The 23554-nt window shown below is 56.1% G+C and overlaps 1 protein-coding gene across 3 annotated transcripts in view; it reads left to right on the top strand.

Moving 5' to 3' along the window:
• GRAMD4 (GRAM domain containing 4) overlaps positions 1-23554 on the top strand; it is a 73007-nt gene that overhangs the window by 19466 nt on the left and 29987 nt on the right. For all 3 annotated transcript variants that reach the window (XM_033117405.1, XM_033117406.1, XM_033117404.1), the window contains exons 2-3: positions 13057-13267; positions 17674-17794. In XM_033117405.1, the coding sequence (XP_032973296.1) occupies positions 13057-13267; positions 17674-17794 (332 nt within the window). The remainder of the gene's footprint in view (positions 1-13056; positions 13268-17673; positions 17795-23554) is intronic.

Below are 23554 nucleotides of genomic sequence, written 5' to 3'. Positions count from 1 at the left end.
TTCTCTGACAGGCTGTCTCCCAAGATGGCAGTACCTGTTGGCTCGAGACTCATGTGGTCCCTTTACCAAAAAGTTGTAGATTTGCCTGCTCAGTTCAGTCAGCTAGGCCTCCCCCTTTGAGGCAGGGCGTGTGATTGACAGCCCCTCACAGTGGGCCGGTGTGTGACAGAACCATAGCCCTTGTGCACAGAGAGGCAGGGTGGGCTTGGAGAAGGCATTGGTGCAGGGCGGCGTGTGTATCCATGCGCACACAGGTGTGTGAGCCCAGGTATGCTAGTGCTGGGGCGTTCATGGATGGAGAGATTCCTGTTGATGTGGGAGTCTGGGAGGGCTTCCTGGAGGAGGAGACTTCTGTGACCCTTGAGAGGTGCTTGAACTCTATAGACAGGGAGGGTGGAGGGGGAGGGCATTTGTAACCTGATGGGGTGGGGAAGTGGTGGTATGCTTGGGAGGTGTGTGGGACTGCAAGGAGGAGGAAGCATGGACTTGCGAGGTTCCTCCTCTGGCCTGAATCCCAAGGGGTGAGGTAGAAGTGGAGAAGGAGAGAGTGCACTTCTGTGATTCGGGGTGTGCAGGTTTGATGTGGTGCAGGCATGAGGCTTGCAGAGTGAGGACGGTGGGTGGGGGAAGGCGGGCTGCCTGGGCCTGGCCCCTCCCTCCAACTTGGCTGCACTCTTCGGCCCCATAGCCCACTGTCCTCCCCAGGCCCCTGGGGACCCTGGAGCTGCTCCTCCTCCAACATTCCCTTCCACCCCCACAGAGGGCATGCTAGGCGGGTTGCCTGTTTGTACACGAGGGCCTGGGCTGTCACCCAGGCACACAGGGTGCCAGGTGCTGGGTGAGTGGGTCAGTGGGTGAAGGTTCCTGCTGCCCAGCCTGTGGCAGGCCCGAGGCAACTCTGCCCCCATTTGGCATCTCAGGTTATGTCGGTGGACACAGGCCCTGAGGCCTGGGCTGGGGTAGGAGGAGCGTGGCCTCTCAGGGCCTGTCCCTGCAGCCCCTCCCCGGAATCACTAGAGTGGGCTGTGGTTCTCAGACTCCCTGGCCTGCGAACCCCTCACAGTCGTGAGTTAGTGAGGCCCCAGAAAGCCTCTGTGTGGTTATCTATTACTCTTTATTAGAAATTAAAACTAAGAAATTTATTTACTAATGTACCAAAAACTGCCAAGTATAAATCCATTATTTGTTTACATAAATAACATTTTTATTTTTTAAAAATCCCTATTTACTCCCCCAAACAAGAGAAAAATCAGTGATGGCCTCGCTTGTCTTGGTTTCTCCAAAATATATATGTATATTTTTAAAGGGGAATCACATTAGAGTTATAGATTATTTTAGAGAGGGTTGCGCACATCCTCCACCCCATTTAGTGTATAAATATGGTAAAATATACATAAAATAATATGTATAAATATACATATAAATGTGTTACAAAATACATACAATGTAACACTTAACATTTTAACCATTTTTAGGTACATACGGTTCCGGTTCCGTAGCATTAAGTACATTCACAGTATTGGGCAACCATCACCACCACCCGTCTCTAGAACTTTCTCATCTTCCCGAACTGAAACTCTGTCCCCCTGAGAGAACTCCCCATCCCCCACCTGCCCGGCACCCACCGTGCTACCTTCTGTGTCTGTGAATTGGATTTCTCCAGGGACCTCACATAAGTGGGATCACACGGTGATTCCTCTTGTGACTGGCTTGTTTCCCTTAGCGTGATGGCCTCCCGGTTCATCCGTGTTGTAGCGTGTGTTGGACTTGCTTCCTTGTTAAGGCTGAGTACTGTGCCATTGCATGTAGAGACCACACTGTTCATCCGTCATCTGTCGGTCGGTATACCTGGGTTGCTTCCACCTCTTGGCTGTTGTAAGGAACAGGTGTGTACGAATCTGCCTGAGACCCTGTTTTCAGTGCTTTTGAATGTATATGCAGAAGTGGGATTGCTGGATGCTGTGGTACCCCGTGTTTAATTCTCTGAGGCACTGCCATGCTGTTCCCCACAGCCCCCGTGGAATGGTTTACACTCCCTGGCTGTGGGTGCTGGAAAGCAGGCCTGCGTGTTTGCTTGAGAATGTGGTGAATCCAAGCTCTTGCTGACCAGGGCGGAGTTCCGTGAACCCGGCTCCCCTGGGCCCTCAGGCAGGCCCGTGAGCCGGTCCCGTGGGCAGGCCCGAGCCGCTTGGCCCTGCAGCGCCCTGGACCCCATATGCCACTTGGTAATGGCTCTGACTACCCTCTCTAGCCTCAGTTTCCTCCTCTTTCCAAAGGGGAGAGACACCATGATAATAGCAGCTCCTATTTACTAAGTCTTAGCAAAAGCCAGCCCCAGCGGTGAGGTGTGGAGGAGCCAGGAATCCGGCCCCCCGTGGGCTGGGACGTAAGGACTGGACACGGTGAGGCATGAAAGCGGTCGTCGTGTGCTTGTTCTCAGGGAGCGTGCCTGTCAGTGAAATGACTGCAGGTGGGGCCGAGTTGTCCTGGGCTGCTCCTTGCCTCGTTCCTCCCACACTATGTCAGCACATCCTGCGTGGGTTGCCATCTGCCCAGCCAGGTCCAGGCCGCCCCCTCTTCCCTGCCTCACGGCCAACGCCCCACGCTATGACCCGGAAGGGACCTGAGCATCTCATGGCCTCATCTGTTTGCTCGTCTCCACCGTTTCCTTCTGGCTTGTTCTACGAAAGGACTCTCCCTGCCTCCCCTTTTCCCAGACTGTCTTCCTCTGCCGGCTCCTTGGTACTGTCAGCCTGCAGTGCAGCTGTCACCTCCGACAGTGGCCTTCCCTGGCCCATGGCTGTCCGTCCCCACTCACCCGGGTGCATTCTCCTTCTCGGAGGTCAGGGCAGCACGTCCTGCATGCCAGCAGGAGACCATCTGGAACGTTGTAGGTGCTCATTAAACACTCCTTGAAGATCTCATTGTCACCTAGTGCTCCCGTGTGTAAGACTTTCACGGTCCCTGTGCTATATTCTGTCACTTAATCCCTGCTGGACCTGAGCACCCAGTGACTGGGACGTGCCGTAGGGGGCACTCAGATGCAGCTTGTCCCTTTGCCTGCAGAGCCCACTGTGCTGTGGGCCCAGCCAGGAGAGTCTTGTGTAAGACTCACCTGTCACCACACTGGAGCCTGGCAGTTACCTGGGTGGCAGGTGCAAAGAGGACTTTGAGGCTTTGGGTGTTTTTTTTTTTTAATGTGTTTTATTTTATTGGACATGAGTGTTGCATAGAGGCTTACATCAAGAGCTGGGCCCCTCTGCTGTCAGGCCTGCCCTGGGATGTGTGCTTCTCTTGACCAGCTGAGCAGGAAATGTGGGTTCTACCTTCTCCTTGCTGTGTGTTGTTCTAAAGTGGCAAGGCTTTGGTGGCATGCGTGCTTGACAGCCCACGCCGAGCCTGGAAATGTCGGGCTGGGTCTGCGGCGAGAGGCGTGGCAGAGGCCTTGGCCTCAGCTGGACCACATTAAAACACAGGCCCTGGGCGGACAGGTGTTCTGGGAGTACGCAAAGGCTCTTCTCGCCGGAGGGGCTGTGTGAGGCTACGGGTGTGTGGCGGTGCTGGAGTTCTCCACACTGGCTTGTCCTTTACAGGGACCAGAATGTTCTTTATAGTAACCTCGGTCACTCGTCACGCCCTGGGCCTGGGGGACGGAAGTGGGGCTGAACTGAAGGATAGATGTGGTGCTCCAGGCGCAGGCGCGCTCGGCGCTGGCTCCTGCTTTCATGAGGTCTTTTTCCCTGTGCTGTTGGTTTGTCACTGGACAGCACGAGCCCTGCCCTGAACCTGAGGGGCAGCCCTGTTCCAGTTGTGTGGATGGTGGCCTCTGGGGGTGGGCAATACCTTCCACCAGTGGCTCTTCAGAGCTGGCTCTCCTTCCAGCAGCCACTCTGCCTCAGGTGGGACATGGGGGGTGGGGGAGAAGCACCTCATACACGCCCAGGTGGACAAAGACATGTGGGGCTCCCTCACCGAGCTCCTTCTGGCCCCAGGGAGCCTGGAGAGTACCCAGGCTGCCCGGCCTCACCATGGACCCTCACCCCTTTCCTTAAGAAGGCCGGATGGTGGTGAGGCCCAAGCATGAGTGTGCAATGCTCACGCCACTGGAAATGGGCGCCGGGTGCTTAGTGAGGGCCCGGGTTCTTGCTGGCCTGCGCAGTTCCCTTCACTAGGCCAGTAAGTCCTGGGACCTATTGGAGAGTCTTGTTCTGTTAGGCATGGATCGCCCGCCTGAAGACGAGGGCCAGTAAACGTGGCCCAACCCAGCTCTCGGCTGCCTGTTTTGTAAATCGTGTTTAATTGATCCATAGCCACCCCACATTTCATGGCTACAACAGAGCTGAGAAGATAGGACAGGCTGTGTGGCCACCCGGCTCAAAACCTTTAGGACCGGGCCTGTTGTGCGGGGCGGCCTGTGGGGTCTCTGCTCCCGCTCCCCACATAAGAACGCAGGATGTGGCGAGGCCAAAAAGGAACACCCACGGAGCCATAGGTAGGGGAGTCATACCACTATAGTCTCACTGGAGGCTGGATTCACACAACGTGTGACCTGCTGTCTGCTTTTCTGCCAACCGACCGACTCTCCAACCAACGCCGTCGTGGCAGTTGTACCAGTGGCCAATTGGCTAACCGGCTACAGCTGACGGCCAACTAGCCACAGCTGACGGCCATCTAATAACCGAGCCAGCACCATTCCACGTGAGGCCGAGAGCCTGGAAACTGCTCTCTGGGGCTCTGTCCCTACAAGGCCCTTTACAGATTTGCCGAGCACCATGGAGGCTGGCCCTGTGCCTTCCGTCTCCTGCAGCATTTTACGGAGATGCTTCAGAGAACAACCTGGTTTTAGACAGCTGCCAGTGGCACCCCTTTCTGCTTTTAGGAACTTGGTCCGAGGCCATGGTAGGAAGTCATGAGGAATGTTGGGGATCTGGAAGGTGCTTCCTACCAGCTGTCTCCTTGGCTGGGGTTTCCCAAGTCCTGGGTGCTAAGAGTGATGGAGACCGTTGAAGAAGCTGCTCCCCCTAGAAATGAATTCCTGTTCTTAGCTTATTTGCTTGTCCAACACAGAGGTTTTATCTCCCTGTTCCTAAACTGTAGGAATTCCTGCTAGCTTTGTTTTGTTTAAGTAAACACCTGTGTGGCCACTTGCCAGGCCACTCAGTCTCCTAGGCAGAGGGGCCTGTGAGCTGTCATACAGTGTGATGGATGCATCAATAGAGGCCTGTGCCGGGGAGGGTGGGGTAGCTGGGCTCTCTAGGGTTGGGGCAAGCACGGGCTCAGGAGTCCAGTGAGTGAGGTTGGTTTATGTTCCTCATGTGTCACTTCTCCCTTAATCTGCCTTCCCTAGCCTCAGTTTCTTCATCTGCACTTGGTTTCACAATAGTTGAAACCAACTTTCTCTCAGTGTTGTGACCAGGACATAATGATGACACCTGTGGTTGGGGAGGTGAGCGACTGTGGGAGCGTCATTCTTGCCTTAGATTCAGGGCTCCATGTAGGCTTTGGGGCCCAGGGGAGGCCTGGGGCACAGTGAAAACACACGTTCCCTTCCTGCCTGGCCCTTGGACTTTGGGTTTGGGACCCTCCCTTTTTGGAGCTGGTAATGACTGGGATTCTCAGGGTGTCCTGGAACTTCTTACCCTCACTTCCCTCATCCATCAAACAGCACCCCAAAAGTGAAGTAGCAATAATGCATGCAGACATGGCTACTGAGGGTGGTAGCGATGTTTGTTAAATGCTGGAGTTCTGAGTTTTCACCGTTGTTTCTCCTACTTGCTGGGCAGTAGCAGAGTCCTCTCAGGACAATTTTATGGAATTCTCCAGCCGCACTTTGGGTGGGGACTACTGTTAACATCCTTTTATAAACGAACGAGCCTGGGCCACTGAGAAAGGTTGTGTGACACACCCAAGGTCATGCCGCCCTCAGGTCTGGCTTCCGGCTGCAGCTAACCCCTGCAGTCAAGATCTCCTGAGGGTTAGGACAGAGCTCAGCACGGAGTGAGGGCCCTATGTTACCATGCCCTGCTGCGCATGTGGTCGGAGGGACGGGAGGGGGTGTACCAGGGCTGGTGTATCCCGGCTTGCAGGAGCCGTGGTTCAAGCTTCAAGAATTTTGTGGGCTGGCCGTCAATACAAGTGCAAGTATGTAAACTTACAATTAGATACGTTATATTGAAAACAAAGGTGTTAAATACTCGAAATTCCTCGTTTCTGAGTTATTTCACTATGTTTTCCTACTGTGTTTGATCTGGACGGAATTTGCATCTCTCGCGTCCGGGTGATGGACATTCTGTGCTAACCACCAGCACCTGTTCCAGCGAGGTGTGGCCAGCACTTTGGTGCCTTGAAAATGGCCACGGGGGTATTTACACCACAGAAATGGGCAAGTGTGACCAACCAGGACTTCACTTCTTGTTTTGTTGGTGGCCTAGACTTAAGAAAATGACAGAAAATGCTAATACTGTGTTTTTCCGAAAATAAGACCTAGCCGGACCATCAGCTCTAATGCATCTTTAGGAGCAAAATTTAACATAAGACCCTTTCTTATATAAGACCCAGTGTTATATTGGATTATGTTATGTTATATTATACCCAATCTTGTATAAGACCAGGTATTATATTATATTAGACCCGGTCTTATATTAATATTTGCTCCAAACGACGCATTAGAGCTGATGTCTGGCTAGGTCTTATTTTCGGGGAAACACGGTATGCAGATGAAGTTAAACGTGTGTGACGTCTGGAGTCATTCACTCTGAATGGCACAGAGAAATCGAGGAAATACTCTTCCATGAGAAAACTGCCATCTACTTCAGCAAGGAAATTGGTCACGTCCTACACTCGCAAGTAAGGTTCTGATAGGTGCCTTCGTGGTCACCTTTGTTGTGTCTTGTTACTATAAACAAAACAGCAGAGACACTCCTGTTGGAACCATACTGTTTGTGAGTTGCAGTCATGGTTGACTGGAGAGCAAGGTCCAGCAGCCGTTAGTGAAGCAGAACGTTCTGTGAGCGTCCGTTGGCTCCATGGACGTGACGTTAGAGTGGTGTGTGTTTTCTTCATTATTTATGACGTGTGCTGTACAGGTTATATCGGGGTAGGTCTATTACAAACCTCTGCACATAGATTCCTGGGGGTCTAGACCCCGGACGGTCATGACCTCTCTCGGCCACAGGCGTGATCCCGGTTCCTGGAGGAGGGAGTGCGGCTCGAACACGACCCTCCCAGCTGTCCCTGGCCTGCTCTCCTGGTCCTCCTTGGCTCTTGGGGGGGTCCCGGTGCTGGTGTTGGCTCTGCTCCAGGGTTTGCCCTCCGTCTGCCCTGCCCCTCGAGGTGGCTTTCCCGTTATAGTGCAGAGAAAGTCAGCTCTTCGCAGAAGGGCATTTTCTCCTGACCTTTGTGAGACTGAAAGCCCCTGACGATGCTTCTCCAAGGGGAGCCATGCAGGCCTTCTCCTGGAAAAACACCCAGGTTGTTGAAGCCTTGGATTTAAATTTTCCGTCGTGTTCACAGATTTAGGGAGCCTTCGGCAAGGCTCGAGGACAGTCCCGGGACGGCCCTTTGCTCTGAGGCCTCTGCCACAGGAAAGCTTTCCGCAGTGGTGGACTCAGAGCCCAGTCAGCGCGTCATTCCTTCATTCACCGAATGAGCGTTTGTGATGCCCAGTACGAGCCAGCTAGTGCCTGCAGCCAGAGCCTGGGCATCACCCAGAGGGCTGTGCCCCCGCCCTCAGGGGCGTGTGTATCCTAACGGGGGGACTGGGGGCACAGATCCGAAACAAGGGGGTTAGCTTAGTCGGAAGTCCCAGGACTGCAAACCAACCGGGATGATGGAATTTCAGAAGGGGCCAGGATGGGAGGTGTCCCAGACCTGGAAGTATTGGGCTCCGTAGCAGGAACAAACGAGGACCCCCGGGGGCTCCGCAGGGCTGAAGCTGAAGGTGGGGAGGCAGGGAAGCCCGGCAGGGTCTGTTTTCTTGGGGCTCCGTGGGGACCTGTGGCCGCCTGTGCCGGCCAGGCAGGGCGTAGCGTGGGGCCTGGGTCGCAGCTGGGTGGCCGTGCTTGCTGTGGGTGGCTGTGGACTGATCACACGATCTCATGCGATCGAGGTCTCCTTTGAGGGCAATGCCTTGAGCAGTTGGTGGGTATGGATGCCGGCAGGTGAGAGGACCCTGAGATGAGCTCTGACCTACAGCAGCGCTGAGCTACCAGGAGATGCCCCACAGGAAGCAGGAGAGCAGCTCGCTCTAAGGGAGGCGGGTGGGTGTGGGGCTGAGAGTCAGCAGACCCTCCATATTGACGCCAGGAGCATTTGGGGTCCCGCAGACTGTGCCCAGGGTGAGGGAGGTGGCTCCCAGACAGGCCTCGAATTGGGGGAACCCATGGGCCATCAGGTGTGCGCCAACATCCTGAGCCAACATCAGCGGTCACGCGGGCCTTGTGGGTCTCAGGCATCCAGACCTTCCCTGCAGGGCCCGCCCGGCACTGTGTGTGCTGGGGTCCCGGGGGCACAGCTTGCGAGGACGTGGGCCTTTGGGGTGTGGATTGGTCAATGCCTCCTCCCTGGCCTTCTTGTTCCCCCTGCAAAGTCTTGAAATTCACAGCTGCCATCCCAGACTGCTCAGACCTTGGGGCTTGGGGCCATCTTCCCAGAGGACAGAGCTGGCGGAGGACCATGGGGTCAGCTGGGACCGGCGTGGCGTGGGGTGGAGGGAAGTGCTCAGTTCTCGCTCAACATCTGTGCCACGCAGGAACGTGGTTTAGGAGGAGGGCTGCTTCCTGTGGGAGAACAGACACTGTTTATCCCGGGATCAGCAGGCGAGCCACCAGGCCAACAGCCCACGAAGCCAGGCCCCGGCTGAGTGCTTGTCGGAACGCAGACGGCGCGCAGCTGGGAGTAGCGTGCCCTGCACGTGGAGGGAGAACAGCTGGGACGTGGCAAATGCAGGGACCAGGAACCACTGTTTTTTTTTAAAACCTAGGGCTGGGAGGGAAAATAAAGTCCTTTGTGGTTTCCACGTCCAGTGTCCCTTAGACACTGCTGCCTTTGTGTGACCAGAAGCCATTCAGCGGGTTTCCAGGGCAGGGTGCTTTGTGTCCGTAGCCAGCTCTGCTGGACCCAGTCCCGCGTGCAGAGGGCCCGGAGCCCAGCAGGTGTTGCCTGGAGCTGGGGAACCCTGCTGCCCTGGACGCCAGCTTGTTCCTGTGTCACCTGCTCTCTGGCAGACAGTTACAGCTTCCTTGCAGACTGCCATGCTCTGAGCAGGGGTCTGGAATAGTCATGGCCAGGGAGTGTTCCTCCCTCTTGGAGGTACAGGGAGGGTACCCCTCCGAGGGCTGCGGGGACTGCTCTGAGTGACAGATGTACCTTGAGGGGTGGGTGTGCAGGGAGCTGTCCATGGTGGGCCTATGGGTGCATAGTAGGGCCGGTTCTGGGTGGGGACATGTGAGGAGGTGCTTCCTCCCATGGGTCTTGGGGAGACAGGGGTAGGTGTGCAGGGTGGGTGGCTGGTTGGATAAAGGGAGGCTTAGATGGGGGGCTGGGGTAGGGGGACACCTGGCAACAGCACCCAGAATGGGGGGTGCAGGTAAGGTTTGTCGAGATGGATTCACGGGACGTCGGCCTTGTGGGGAAAGCTTCTCTTTGGGTCACAACTGGTGTCTGAGATCCAGCCCTCCGCTCTGTCTCCATGGACAACGATCCATGTGGGTCCTTCGTCTTCATCTGAAAGTTGAGGGTGTACTGGGTTGAATGGTGTCCCCCAAGTTCGTGTCCACCGGAACCTGTGAATGTGACCTTACTTGGAAACGGGCTTTGCAGACGTCATTGGGATGAGGTCATCCTGGGGTGGGACCACGCCTCAGCCCAGTGCAGGGGTGCAACATGGAGGGCTTTGCTGGCAGCTGGTGCCATCCCGGTGGGATGGTGGGGTGCTGTGGCATCTGGTCCTGATCTAACGGCAGCGTGCACCGTCCATGCATTTGAGGGGCCCAAGGAGTCTGGGAGTGGGGAGCAGGGTGTTGGGGACGGGAGCGAACCCCCTGGGGACCCCTCACTCGGGAGGGCTGCGTGTTTGGACCCCTCTATGTGGGCTGATGTGAGTAGCAGCAGAGCAGCCCGGGGTTGGGGTGAGCTGGTGGCTGGGAGGACACGCCCCATTGGGTAGCCAAGTGTGCGTGGTCCCGACGCGGGCACTGAGGCTGGGGCGTGTGCTGCATTCTGAGGGTGGCAGGGCCAGACACTCGGTGCTTTGTCCCCTTGCCCGTACGGCCACCTCATTTGCTTGCAGGAGCAAGTTCTGAATTGGGAAGGAAGGCGGCGCCAGCCTCAGGGAGTGTGAGAACCCCCTAAGCAGAGGCCTGCAGGGAGCGGAGCTTGGCTGGGTGACAGCAGCACTTGACTGCCTTCCTCAGGGGTGTGTCAGCCAGATGCTTCTGCTCCAAGCTTAGGAACCTCAGCGCCGCCTGTCTGGTGCCAGGTGACAGGAATCTCTGGGTCTTTCTGAAAATGAGAGGAAGTAACATTTTACATGGCTGCATTTCCTCTACCCGTGTATTTAATTTATTTCATTATTATTATTTGTTTTACTTTAAAAAACAATAGGAAAGTGTTATAGGACATTTGGAGAGAAGTTTTACAAACCACCTCTGAGCCTGCAACCCTAACACAGGCTCCTGTGTTACCTTTGGTTTTTTTTAGACCCCTGTTTGCGTGACCTCGGGGAAGCCACACTTTATCATTGCCTTTGTCCCTCACAGGGACAGCATGCTGCCTGAGTCCAGCACGATGTTCCAGGCTCCCTGCCCTGCCCCGCGTGGGGGTGGGTAATCGCAGTGCCGCTGTGTCGCGTCTCGCGGGAGTGAGACGTTGTCCACCTGTTGGGTTTGATGTGTCTCAACAGGCGGACCTCTGCTTCAGGGGGCAGCTGAGTTCACGGTTCCTGCTGCCTCCGGCCACGTTGGCCAGCATTTGTTTCCTTTTCAGTTGGCTGTTTTTGCACGAGTAATCGTAGTGGGTAAATTTCCTCTTGCCGCAAATCCCTCTGCTTAGGGAGTTGGTTCGTCTGTGTACTGAGGTCCCATCATTTTTACTAATTTCTTCAAGCTGTCTCATAACAAAGACGTTAAGCCTCCACATACCAGATTTGCTGTGCATATCCCGTTTCATTGCCTTTTTTTGTTTGTTTTAACAAATGGAAGTTTACTTTTGTCCAGTTGGCTGTTGGACTTTTTTTACTTCGTGATTATTTTTTTCTGTCTCTTAAATAGACCGTTACCCTCTCTCCCTAGGGACTCGATAAGCACTAAGTTCTCTTTTGGTTTGTATTTTTTTTAAGTTTGCGTAACCTTTCGTCTATCTGGAGTTCACAGCTCCTGTACACAGATATTTTTCCAGATGGCTGGTCATGTGACCCCCCACCCCCACCCCCTGTGCGAGCAGGGACCCAGGCAGCCTGCCCCGCCCTACGGCCCTGCACACCCCTGGGCTCTCTGGGGTTCTAGGGGACGCATTGGGTTTCCTGTGGTTTTGCACCAGGGCCACATTGGGACACGTTAGAGTTTCCTGAGTGCTCTCCGAGAAGCACCTGTCCCAGGAGCTCCTGCAGCCCTTTCCCTGACATGCTGCACGCTTCAGCTGACCTCGGCACACCTACATTCTGACCTGGGTCTTGTGAGCCTTACTGTTAGCAAGTTTTCTTGCCATGAGCAGTGATGCCAAGGGGAGTGGGAGCCCTTGGAGGGCAGGGCAGGCACATCAGGGCTGCAGACGGCGCCCCCGGCCTGTGATTAATGGGCCTTTGGGAGACTCTGTGCCCGCCCAGTCCAAAACAGGAAGCTCTTCTCCCCGCCTTTGTGGTTCTCCATGAAATACCCCAACTGGGGCGGTTAGCGCTGGCTTGATGGATTCCATCCTGCTCACCCCACTTCCTGCCGGCTGTGTGTGGAAATAATATCGTTTATTGGGTCCAGGCCCAGTGTCAGGCCTCGATGTGTGTCATCTGGAATTCTCAGGGTGCTTCAGTTTTACTGGTGTTATTCCCATTTCAGAGGTGCAGGCTGAGGCTCAGAAAGGGGGTCGGCAGAACAGGCTTTGAGCCCAGGTGTGCCCAGAACCCCCCCACTTCTGCACAGACCCAGGGCAGAAGGTGAGGGGCTGGGATACGTGGGAGGTCCCTGACCTGCAGCCCCTGCCAAGCTGCTGTGACCAGGACTATGGTTGGGCTACGTGGCCCTGCTGCGGCTTCAGACGTGCAGAAGGGCCACTCACGCCCTGGCCTCTTGGGGTTCCGGGCAGTCCCCTGGGCTTTCGTGGCTGGTTAGGGCAGTGGGGCAGGAGCAGGCTCCCCAGGGCATGTCCATCCCTGGGTGTGTACTCGTTTTTAAACCTGTATGTGCCTTCCATGTGGGCACAGTGCAACCCCCGCAGTGTGACCCCCACCAGGACAGGCATGTGTGTGAACACTTCTCAGAGCAAGGGAGGCCTGGGCCGACCGTGTCCCTGGGAAGGGGGCATGAGGCCAGGGCCTCACTGGGTGTAGAGGGGCACCTTGGACATCTCAAGGCCTAGTGTCCTGATGGTTTCTGGGCACTTGTGTCTGTCCCAGGCAGTGCTTGTGGCCACAGCTTTAACCACAGCTTTGGTCACATTCTCAACGGTGAGGAGAACTGGTGAGATTGGTTGGCCCCCTTTGCTGTTCATTACAGTTCTTCCCCGACCCTTCCCCAGGGTGTCCAGCCGCCCCGCTGTACCAGTCTGGCCCCATCTTTATGGCCAGGAAGGTCCCACTGAGAGACTTGGCTTCCTTCTGCCTTGGGGGGGCACACGGTGGGCTGGCGTTGGTAGGTGAGAGTGGCAGGAGCTGGGCCGCTGGCCCAGCCGGCTGGGGAAACAGAAGGGCCACTCCCTGAGGACAGGGCTGGGTGGCAGCCCAGGGCTCAGGACCTGCAGCCATGTGTGGAAGGACTGTATCTGCGAGGCTGGCAGGTGTGCTGTCCTGGGCGGGTGGCCCGCAGGCGCGTGACCCCCTGACCACGCCTCCCCGTTCTTCTCTTGCAGGGACCCCGACCGTCATGTTAAGGTAAAGCAGAGGGGCTCAGTGCTGAACATGCTAAGGAGGCTGGACAAAATCAGGTTCAGAGGTCACAAGAGAGATGACTTCCTTGACCTAGCCGAGTCTCCCAACGCCTCGGACACCGAATGCGGAGATGACGTGCCCCTGAAGATGCCACGGACCTCGCCCCGAGACAGCGAGGAGCTGAGGGACCCGGTGAGTCTGCCTCGTGGCGCCGGGGCTGGCGTGTCCTCCCCTCCACTCAGCCTCAGCCCCCCACGCCTTGGGTGTGGGGTGCCCCGTCCTCAGGTGGCCGGGCCGAGCGTGGACTTGGGCAGAACGTCCTGCCCGGCTGGTCGGAGACAAGGGGGCTTGCTCCCCCTCCACCTGCCCTGCCCCTCACGTCTGCTGGGGTTCGTCCCCATGTCCAGGATAAGACAGCCGGTTTTTTACCAAGGATCTGTCCGGCAGCTAGATTTCCTTTCCTTCCTCATCGGTTTTCTGGGTGGTTGGTAAACTTCTCATGTAGACGTGATGACGACGCCCCAGCCTGACCCCTGGAAGCGTTGACTTGGGGGGCGGGAGGGTGGACAGGGCACTGTCTGGAATCGGCTGGGCCAGCGGCCCTCAGGTCGGCCTGGCTGTGCCAGGGCACGTGTCCCTGACCCCCTGCAGCCAGGCCGAGACTGGGTGGGTTGGGCGCTCTGCACGGGGCAGCAGATTCCCAGTGGGCACCTCAGCTAGGCACTGCGGCTCCGGAGGGAAGCAGGCCTTTCCGGAGGGAAGTGGGCGCTGCCTTGTGGGAGCTGGGGTTCCCTCGCTGGGATGGGGTGGGGCAGGCTCTCAGTGGCCCCCTCTTCGCCTTGTGGGCACGGCTGCCTGAGTCCTCGCCACTGCCAGCGTGGAAGCCCAGAGCCGTCCCTCACCTCCTGTGGGTGACCTCCCGGCGTGGACACCAAGTTTGGTGGCCCATTGGTTTCCTCTCCGCACACCCGAGCCAGGTTTTCTTTGCAGACATGGCCTGTGTGCGTTCTCCTTCTTGGGCTCCTTGTATTATTCATGCTTTATCAAAGAAGAGGCCTGCGCGTCAGCTCCTGGCAGGAATGAATAATTTATTGGCACTGCCTCCTGAGAGCCAGGCTGCTCTCCCGGGCTGCTGCTCAGGTGGGGGAGCGCCTGCCCGGGCGTTTGCCTGTGTCCCCGCAGGGGCGGCGGCTGCTCTGCCAGGCTGGGGCCCTCTCGTTGTGTCTCCTAGTGCAGGTTATATCACAGAGCAACACAGGCTTGGCCTGCAAGGATAATGTGTCTTCCTTGTGTGCTGGTGCCAGCCTGGGGGCTTGGGGGCCGTGATTCTTGTATCATGGTCTTTGGGACGAGGGTGGGCCTCTCGGGAACAGGAATCCCCACATGTGGTTCTGAGCTCAGAGTGTGTGTGTGTGTGTGTGTGTGTGTGAGAGAGAGAGTGAGAGAGTGACAGTGACACAGAGAGAGGAAGAGAGACAGACAGAGGCAGGCAGGGATCCCGGACTATCCTCCTGGCTCCATGCTGTCTGTCTGTCTTTCCAGCCAGCATTGGTAGCAGCGGCCTTGCTCTAGGACTTGTCTGCGTGGGGATCCAGACTTGACCTGGAGCACAGCGGTCCTATGTGCGTGTCCGAGTACAGGTGGCAGGGTGACAGCACAGGGGGTCTTGCAGGCCTGGGGTCGGATCCTCACTTGGCCATGAGGCCGTGGCTGGTGACCGGCTGGCAGCCCCTCCCGTCCAGACGCTGCCCTGAGGGCCGGGCTGCTGACCCGCGAGGCTGCGAGGGACCCAGGGTGGGAGCACAGGGCCTGTGTGAGCCAGACACCCTCGTTTTCCTCCTGGTGCTTCTTGGGGCTCTTTCTCCTGGGTGGGGTGGGTGGATGCGGGGTCCCGCCATGTGACGTGTCCTTGCTCCTTTTAGCCTTTCGGTGCCCCAGGCTCTCGGCGGCGTCAGTGCCCTTGGGTGTGCAGTGTGTCCTCCACAGCTGCCGAGAGGGCCCGTGTCCCACACCCTGGCCACAGGCACAGCTGGCCTCACTCAGGCTTTTCTATTTTGCTCACCGGCTGGGGAATGGGGGGCTCTGAGTGGTTCCCTGGTTTTGTTCTGAGGGAAGGTGGTCATCTGTGTGTGTGTGTTTAGGCTTCATTCTTGTTACTGTGATAAAATATATATTATATTTACCATTTTAATCCTTTTTACGTGCACAGCTCAGTGGCATTAAGCACGTTCACACGGTTGTGCAGCTGCCCCCACCGTCATCTCCAGAACTGGCTCATCTTCCCAAACTGACACCGTTCCCATTGAACACTAGCCCCTCCCCGGCCGCAGCCCCTGGCACCCACTACCCGACTGTCTGTCTGTGAACCCCACTCCTCTCCGTCCCTCATATCAGTGGAATCTTGCAGGATCTGTCCCTTTGTGACTGGCCTGTTTCACACAGCAGTGTCCTCGTGGGTCATCCATGCTGTTGTGTGTCAGACGTTATTCGTATTTACTTTCTCGTGGGCTGTCTGTCTGTGTCCTGGACCCAGTGGGGGAGGGGAGGGGGCAGGGCAGGAGGCCAAGAGTGGGTTCTGGGCTGGCAGGTGGGCTTGAGGGGCCCAAGAAGCGAGGTGTACAGGGAGAGGGTGGAGCCGTTTGGGGTGACGTCCAGGTTCAGGCTGTGGCCGGGGGTGGGGAGGGCCATTGACGATGAAGACGGGAGACTGAGGCCCGAGTCACCGAGGAGTCAGAGGCCAGGGGGAGAGGTGGCCGGAGGAGAGGACCCGAGTCTAGAATTGAGGGGAACCATGGAGAGTGACCCACGGACAGGAGGCAGAGGGGCAGACGCCTCCCGGAGCAGGAGAAAGCGGGTCCTCACCGAGAGGCTGTGGGGGACGCTCACAGGCAGAGTTGGAAGATGCGGTTCTGGGGCAGCTGGAAGAAGTGGCCGGGTCCACCTCCTTGGTTTTATGGCGGCCACACTGCAGCCTCGGGGAGCTTACTCGTCCAGGCCCCCGACCCCCAGCTCAGCATTGATCTTGAGAGGTCTGAGAAGGGGTTGCCTGGGGCGACCAAGGGGCTCGCGGAGGGGTTCACACCCCAGGATTTCGGAGCACCACCCTTAGGGCCTTGCTGTCCCCATCGGTGCCCCCCTGCCAGCTGGTCAGCTCCCCTGAGCAGCCCTGACCGCCCCTGCTGTCCAGCGGGCTCCCAGCTGAGGGCCAAGGTCTCTTCAACCCAGGGCCCCTGTAGGGGTTCTTGAAGCTCTGAGCAATTTCCAGATGGACTTAATTCCAGTGACTCAGAGACTGACACGAATTATAGCCATCCGAGGACATGGGTGAGTGCATTTGGACTTGGCTGAGTAAACCGCAGGACGTCTTTGCTTTTGGTGGGGAGGTGGCTGGATGTAATGGAGTTGCGTGATCTGCCTCCGAATCAGTGCCGAGCCGCCCTCCGGGCCAGCCTCTGCCCGCTGCTGTGTGGCCACCCCTCGGCCACCAAGGTGGGGGATGAGCAGGGGAGGGACACTTTTGTTTGCAGGCAAGCATGTCTCATCTTTTCCGTGGCAGGGCAGGTGGCGTCACCCTACATTCTGCCCACTGCCACCGTCTCCCAGTTGGTGCCCCACCAGGCCTGAGTGGCAGCAGCTAAACCTGGCCTGGTCCTGCCCTGGGGACTCAGGCTCCAGTTGGCAGAGCAGCTGGAAGGCCGATGGCTCAAGTGCCAGGACGGGGCAGTCACAGGCCAGGGGGTCTTACCAGAACCTGCAGGTTCCCTGATGGCAGCTCCTCCTTCCTGGGCTGCAGCCTCACCAGGCTGCTCCTCCAGGGCTGGATCCTGTCCAGTCTGCGTGTCCCCTTCCACCTTCACCCAGCCCAGAGGGGGGTCGTGGAGACCAAGACTGGGAAGTCAGGTCCCCCTCGCATGGTGGGGTACATGGTGCCACTCCGTACCAGGTCAGGCGCAGGATGCAGTTGTGGGGGAGACCAGAAGTATCCGGTGTGTGAACCACGTGGCCCTCACTGTGCCTGGGCTAGGCTCCTGGGCGCGAGACAGTAGACAAGAGTCACCTGTCACCAGAGCCTGCCGTCAGCCCATGGGGATGCCAGGTGCTGGTTTTAATGAGCCCTCTGTGGAACAGGACAAGGCCTCTGGGAGCTGTTGACCTCTCAGGTTTATACAGCCTGGCAGTGGACTTGGCCTCCCCCCGCCTCCCTGGGGTCCTGTGGCTGGACTCACCCTTCTCCCGGGAGCTTACCACGCTGGCCAGCAGGTTTCAGTGATGTCCTGCCCCCTGCAGCCTGAGGGCAGTGTTGTGAGCAACAGGCTTCTGGTTTGAATCTTGGTCATTATTTCTGAGCCGCCTCACCGGGGCTCCGAGCTCATCCCTGTTGACAGATGTCCCTTCTGCCAGCCGGCGAAGCTGAGGGGAGCTGATGTGGGTTTTAAGGCGGAACCTGCGCCTGCCTTGTCTCCGGGGTTTTGGCGGAGGGGCAGGGGGCTCTGGGCCCAGCCTGTGCAGACATGGGGTCCTCACGGCCCCTTAGGAATTGGTGGCGTGGATACAGGATGCTTTGAGGCAGCTCCTCTGAAGACTTGTCTTTCTTCTAGGCTGGTCCAGGGACCCTCATCATGGCTGCAGGAGTCCAGGACTTCAACCGGACGGAGTCTGATCGACTAAATGAGATCAAAGGTCACCTGGAAATCGCCTTGTTGGAAAAACACTTCTTACGTGAGTACCAGTGGGGGCGGAGGGTGGGGTGCAGCACGGACGTCGTCTTGCTGAAGCGTAGCTGGCCCACGACAGCTGTCACTGGACTCGTGATGGGGACAGTTGCAGCCTCGTGTGGACATCACGCATGGCCTTTTGCCCACTGAGCCTGACCTTGCCTCTGCTGCTCTGCACGGTGACGATGTCGTCGTTCTCTGGGGCAAAGGAGAGTGTCCCAGGGAGGGAATGAAATGTTCCCTGGGAAATGTGATTGTTTTAGTGCGTCTGGTGCGTTGTGTTACTGTTTCCAGCAGTTAACTCAGAACTCCTCAGAGCTTTGAAGGAGCTGAGATGTTATCTTTGCTCTGTTCTGTTCAGTTTACACATCGAGTTGGGAGGGACAGCATGGGATTTCGTTGTCTGTCTGCTGGCCGCACGCACTGCATCGGGGCTCAGCTGTTTGTGCTGCTTAGCCGTACATTCCTGCTGCAAGGGGCTGGGGTGGTGATGACGAGAAAGATCCTTCCGGAAGGTTCCGTACAGATAGTATCTCATTTCACGCGTTGCCTTTGATCCTCTCACCACTCCGTGTCCTCCCTGCTTTACAGGTGAGGAAACCCAGGCATGGAGGGCTAAGTGAATAGTTGCCCTACTGTTGGGTAAGGTCCTAAACCGGGCAGACTAGCCCTGAAGCCACGTGCGTGCCTCACTGTGGGACACTTTGAAAAAATACAGGAAGAAGCCGCTTTGCTCCCTGTGTGCCAGTCACGTCTCAGCCACGTTGACCAGAGAGCTGTCCAGGTGCAGGAGGCAGGGCCCTGGGCAGGTCAGCTCCCTCCGGGTGTCAGGCCTGGCCAGGGCCTCCCGCTGATGCCCGGGACCACGCCGCCCGGTGCCCTTTCTGGCCTCTCCGTGTCCTCACCTGAGTCGTCTCCCTCTTCCGTCCTGTGGGTCCCTCGTTGTTCACACACTAAGTGTTGTCTCAGCTCTAGCCACGGGCACCCCAGCTCTGCAGCCACGTGGGACCCCTCGGCTGCAGATGAAGGCGGTGTTGGAGCTGTGGCGGGAGGCCTTGGGGGGTGCTGCCTCCTTCTCCTGAGAAATGGGTGACATGGTTGTCACTGCATTTCCACACATTGTCCCGCCGCCCAGGTGCTGCAGCCGGTCTTCCCTCCAAACCCCTTTTCTTGGTCAGCGCTCCCCTCAGCAGGCACTTCTGTGCACGTGTGTGGGGGGCAGTTAGGTCTGTGTGCATGCAGGTACGTGTGTCTCCTGCAGAGCTGAGCACCCGTGGTTCTGAGGACAGCCCTGTGGTGACTTGGTGTCCCCACGAGTCCGAGGTTGTCGCCAAGCTGGCGGGGGGAGCCGGGGCTGCAGACGGTGATGAGCCTGCCTGGTTAGGTCCTGGTTAGGTCCGTGCAATCCGGTGCCTCTGACCTTGGCTTGTGCTGAGCTCCACAGGGAGGGTCTGTGTGCACGGAGGGGCGGGCCGTCCCCACCCCGTCAGTGCTGACGGGGGCCCGTGTATGGAGGCTGCTCTGGGTGGCCCGAGCAGCAGAGCTGGACAGATTCTGCTGTGAGGCGTCACCACAGTGCCACCGCTTCAGGGGACGGAGCCTCGTGAAATTGCCTTTTGTGTGTCAAGCAGCCGAATACTGGCGGTGTCGTGAGGCTGGATGAGCCAGCAGAGCCAAGTGCTGTCAGTGAAAGGGGAAGGGTCTGTGGGAGCAGCTACCATGGGAGCCCCCAACTGGTATGGGGAGCAGGAGGCCTCCTGGAGAAGGGGTTACCACGCAGACGCGGGTGGGGAGCAAGGGTCTGTCGGGGGATGGGTGTGCAGGACAGCGGGGACCCCCAGGGGCACCCATCAGGCTGAACGGGCTCCTTGTTGGAAGGAGGCTCCTGACCATGGAGCAGCAGCGTTGCCGGCGTCCTCGGACCGGTCCTCGGGGTCTGTCCTCTGCTTCAGGGAGTGGCTCACTGCACTCCTGGGTGGCTGATGGTGTGACAATGTAGAGTTCAGCTTGGACAGCCTTGGTGTGGCACTTAGGGGCATTCTTTTAAATCATGGATGATTTCAGATAGAGGCAGACACAGCGAGTAAGTAGTGGCACGCACCTCTCGCACACCCACCACCCGCGTCAGCAGGACGGGCTCGTGGGCCGCTCTCCCCCATGCCCCACCTACAGCCCTGCCCCAGGGGCTCTTGACGCACATGCCTGCCAGGATCCTGTCATTTCATCTGTAAACACTTTAGTAGGCAGCTCATTCTGTTTTAAAAACAAAAGCCACGTGCCTGATGTCACAACTAAAAGAACCAAGCCTTTTTTAAATATCATCAGACATCCAACTTGAGCTCAGATATCCCCATTTGGCTCATTGTTTTGCAGAAGCTGCACGCGTGTGACTGGCGTGTGCTCCCTTCAGTGTCTTGCTCTGCCGCTTGTCTCTGCCTCTCTTTCGGCTCTTTGTTGAGGAGCCAGGCCATCTGTGTGTGGTGGGGTCTCCACTCTGGACTTTGCCCAGGGCGTCCCATGGACTCACCATGTGACCTAACGTGTCCCAGTCCTAAGGGGCTGCTGGGAACTGGTGACCTTTGGGAGGACCCCTTCGTGGTGTGTGCACCCCTGAGGCAGTTGCTCTCGTCAGCGTCCCAACCTCCATCGTTAAGGCTTCGACCCATCATCTCATTAGAGGCTGTGAAATAGTCAATTTTTACTTCTGCTCTTTCTCCATTTATTAACTGATATGTTTCTGAAAACCTAATTGGTTGCTCCGAGCGATACTTCATACAGGAAAGGCAGAATACGTGCTTGAATTTTTCCTTTATTTTCCAGTTTTCAAAATGATCACTTGATTCTCTACTTAGAGAAACCCCGAAGGTGACTGATGAGGGTGTGGAGCGTTTGTGGGTTTTGGTGTCATGAGACTGTGGGTTTAAACCTCGCTGACGTGTCTTCATCGCCAGGCCTACGGTCTCCCTGGAGGTCAGGTCAGCGAGATGCCCTCCTGGTTCCTTGTGGTGGGAAGTGGTGTTCAGAGACCAACAGGATTCCAGGGTCGCTGCTGGTTGCTGTTTCTGTCCCTTGTCAGTGGCTGAGCGAGGGCTTCATGAGTTCATTCTGATAATTCAAATTTACACCCAGGGTTTCTTCAAGAGACATTGTGGTAAAACACACACATACATAAAATTTACGATCTTGATCATTTTTAAGTGCACAGTTCAGGGGCATTAGGTACATTTCATAGCGTGTGACTGTCACCAATATGTGACCGTCACCACCACCATCTCTAGGACTCGTTTCATCTTGTGAAACTGAAACTCTGTCCCCGTTAAACCACAACTCCCATTCCCCTGGCACCCACCGTTCTTTCCATCTCTATGAATGTGACAGCTCGTGGGAGTGGAGTCACACGGTGTGTGTCCTTTTGTGACTGGCTTGTCTCACTGAGCATGATGGCCTCCAGGTTTGTCCACGCTGTGCCAGGTGTCAGAACGTCCTTCCTGTTGCAGGCTGAGTGATACCCGCTGCGTGGATGGACCACGCTGTTTGTCCAGTCACCCTTCAGTGGACACGGGGCTGCTTCCACTTTTGGCTGATTGTGAACAATACTGCTGTGCACGCGACGTGCAAGTGTCCCTGCTTTCACACCGTGAGGACTTCACTTAACCTCATCCGCCTTTTCTGACTCTTGCACACCAAACAATGCTGGTTCTGGTGAGTGAGTGACACCAGCAACTAATCTGTTTTATTCCACAAAAACACACCCCACAGTCAATTAAAACACCAGCGCCACACAGATTGTGTTTATTTCCCATTCCTTGTCCCCAGGGAGTGTCCCCCTAGGGATGTACAGTTAAATTACTTTAAAGTCGCCTGAAGGAGTTTTTCCCTCGAAAACAAATGGGTTCATTTGTTTTTTTGTGGGGTTTTTTTTGTTGTTTTTTTTTGCTTCAGATATTTAGAGCTTGATTTTTTTTCCGTTTAACTTTTTATTTGACACAATTTCAGACTTACAGGAAAGTTATGAGTACAAAAAGAATTCCAGTGTACTTTTCAGCCAGATTATTCCCCAGAGGTTAACGTTTTACGACGTTTGTTTGTCTCTCTTTCTATCCCATCCAGCTATCCACCCATCCTTCCTTCCTTCCATCCGTGTGTTTTTATTTTCTGTACAGTTTCATGGTCATTTGCAGACATGATGTCCCTTCAGCTCTGTGTACTGTGTGTTTTTCCTGAAAGCAAACACTTATCTAAACACTCTGCGGTTATCAGAATCAGGAAACTAACATTTACATGATATCATTATCTAATCTAAGATCTTATTCTGACTTCTCTATTTGTTCCTGTAATGTCCTTTATGGCCAAAGAAAGTCCTGGGACATGGAACATTTGCATGTCATGCCTCTCTAGTCTCTAGTAACCTGAAGCAGCAATCTGTCGTCTCCCTGTGTTTCCTGAGTCAAGTTCTGAAGAGTGCGGGTCAGTTACTTTGTACAAGGGACCTCAGTTTGGCTTTGTCTGCTGCTCCCTCAGGAGATACGGTCAGGAGTGTCACAGGTGTGATGCTGTGTCCTACTGCATTCTACCAGGAGGTGCCAGATGGCATTTTGTCCCATTACGCGTTCTTTTGAAAGTTGCATTTATTTTTGTTGTTACCTAACACTTTACCTGGTCCCAGAGTCCAGGTGTATGCAGAGAAATCGGGTGTCCCTTTCTTTCCCCCGCCTCCCCATTCCTTTTCTTCCTCTGGAGGGAACCAAGTGTCTTTTACAGTTTATCTTTCCGTTAACTTTTTTATGGCAGCAAATAATGTGTATTTGTCTCACCTTCTCCCTTAGCTAAATGATAGCACGTTCTCACTTTCTTCTTACTTACCTTGTGTCCTGGAGATCTCTCCAAAGAGGTATTTAGAGCTGTTCCCATTCTGTGTCCCCTTTGTGTCTGCGTGTCGATGTGGCCTGTCCCCTGTCCACGGGGACTCAATCGCCTCTGGCCGGGGACACGGTTCCTGGTCCCCACCACTCCCGCAACACCATTCCTGGTTCTTGCCAGCCTGCCTGCACCTGGTTTGTAGACCCTGCACACCTAGGTGACCCTCAGCCTCTAGTAGGAGGAGCTCAGTGAGTAGGAGAACGAATGGCAGAAAAGCCCGGGCAGACGTGGAGTTTGTACAGGAAACCCTGTCCCTTCCTCCACTCTCTTCTGTCTCAGTACCTGGGCAGCATGTTGTGTACGAAAGGACCCACAGAGATGTTGTGGTTGCTACTAAACCTGCACCCGTGTGCCGGGGAGGGCCACCCCTGCCCTCCTGGTCTGCAGGAGGGAGAGCTGACATGGGGCAAGGAAGGTGCTTTGGTCTGAAGTTGGGACCAGGCTTCTAGTTCTTGACTCAGCCCCCAGTGTGACGGCCTTAGCTGCCCCATCTGTAAAATGCCTTCTGGTCAGTGTTCAAATTCCATTCAATTATCTGGAGTACTTTCTCTCAGAAAGCAGACTGTCGTTCCTCACGCAGAGGAGGAAATAGCCAAATGTACAGCGGCGTTCTTCAGTTATTAAATATTGAAGGGAACAGATGATCCTGGGAGAAAATGACACAGGATGAAGAATGTGAAATGGAAATGCAGTGGGCTCGGGACGGGCGGCAAGCGCCTGAATTCATTAAAGAAGCCCATAGGTAAAGGAAGGGCAGCGTGCATTTTTGTGTAGCCCAAAATGCATTTCGATTGCCCCGACCTTCTGGCCCAAAGCCGTGCTAGCCCGCAGTTTCTGTGCAGGG

The sequence above is a fragment of the Rhinolophus ferrumequinum genome, chromosome 10 (genome assembly GCF_004115265.2).
Source record: "Rhinolophus ferrumequinum isolate MPI-CBG mRhiFer1 chromosome 10, mRhiFer1_v1.p, whole genome shotgun sequence".
Lineage (NCBI taxonomy): Eukaryota > Metazoa > Chordata > Mammalia > Chiroptera > Rhinolophidae > Rhinolophus > Rhinolophus ferrumequinum.
The sequence above is the reverse complement of the archived record's forward strand: the minus strand, read 5'-3'. Positions and strand labels throughout refer to the sequence as shown.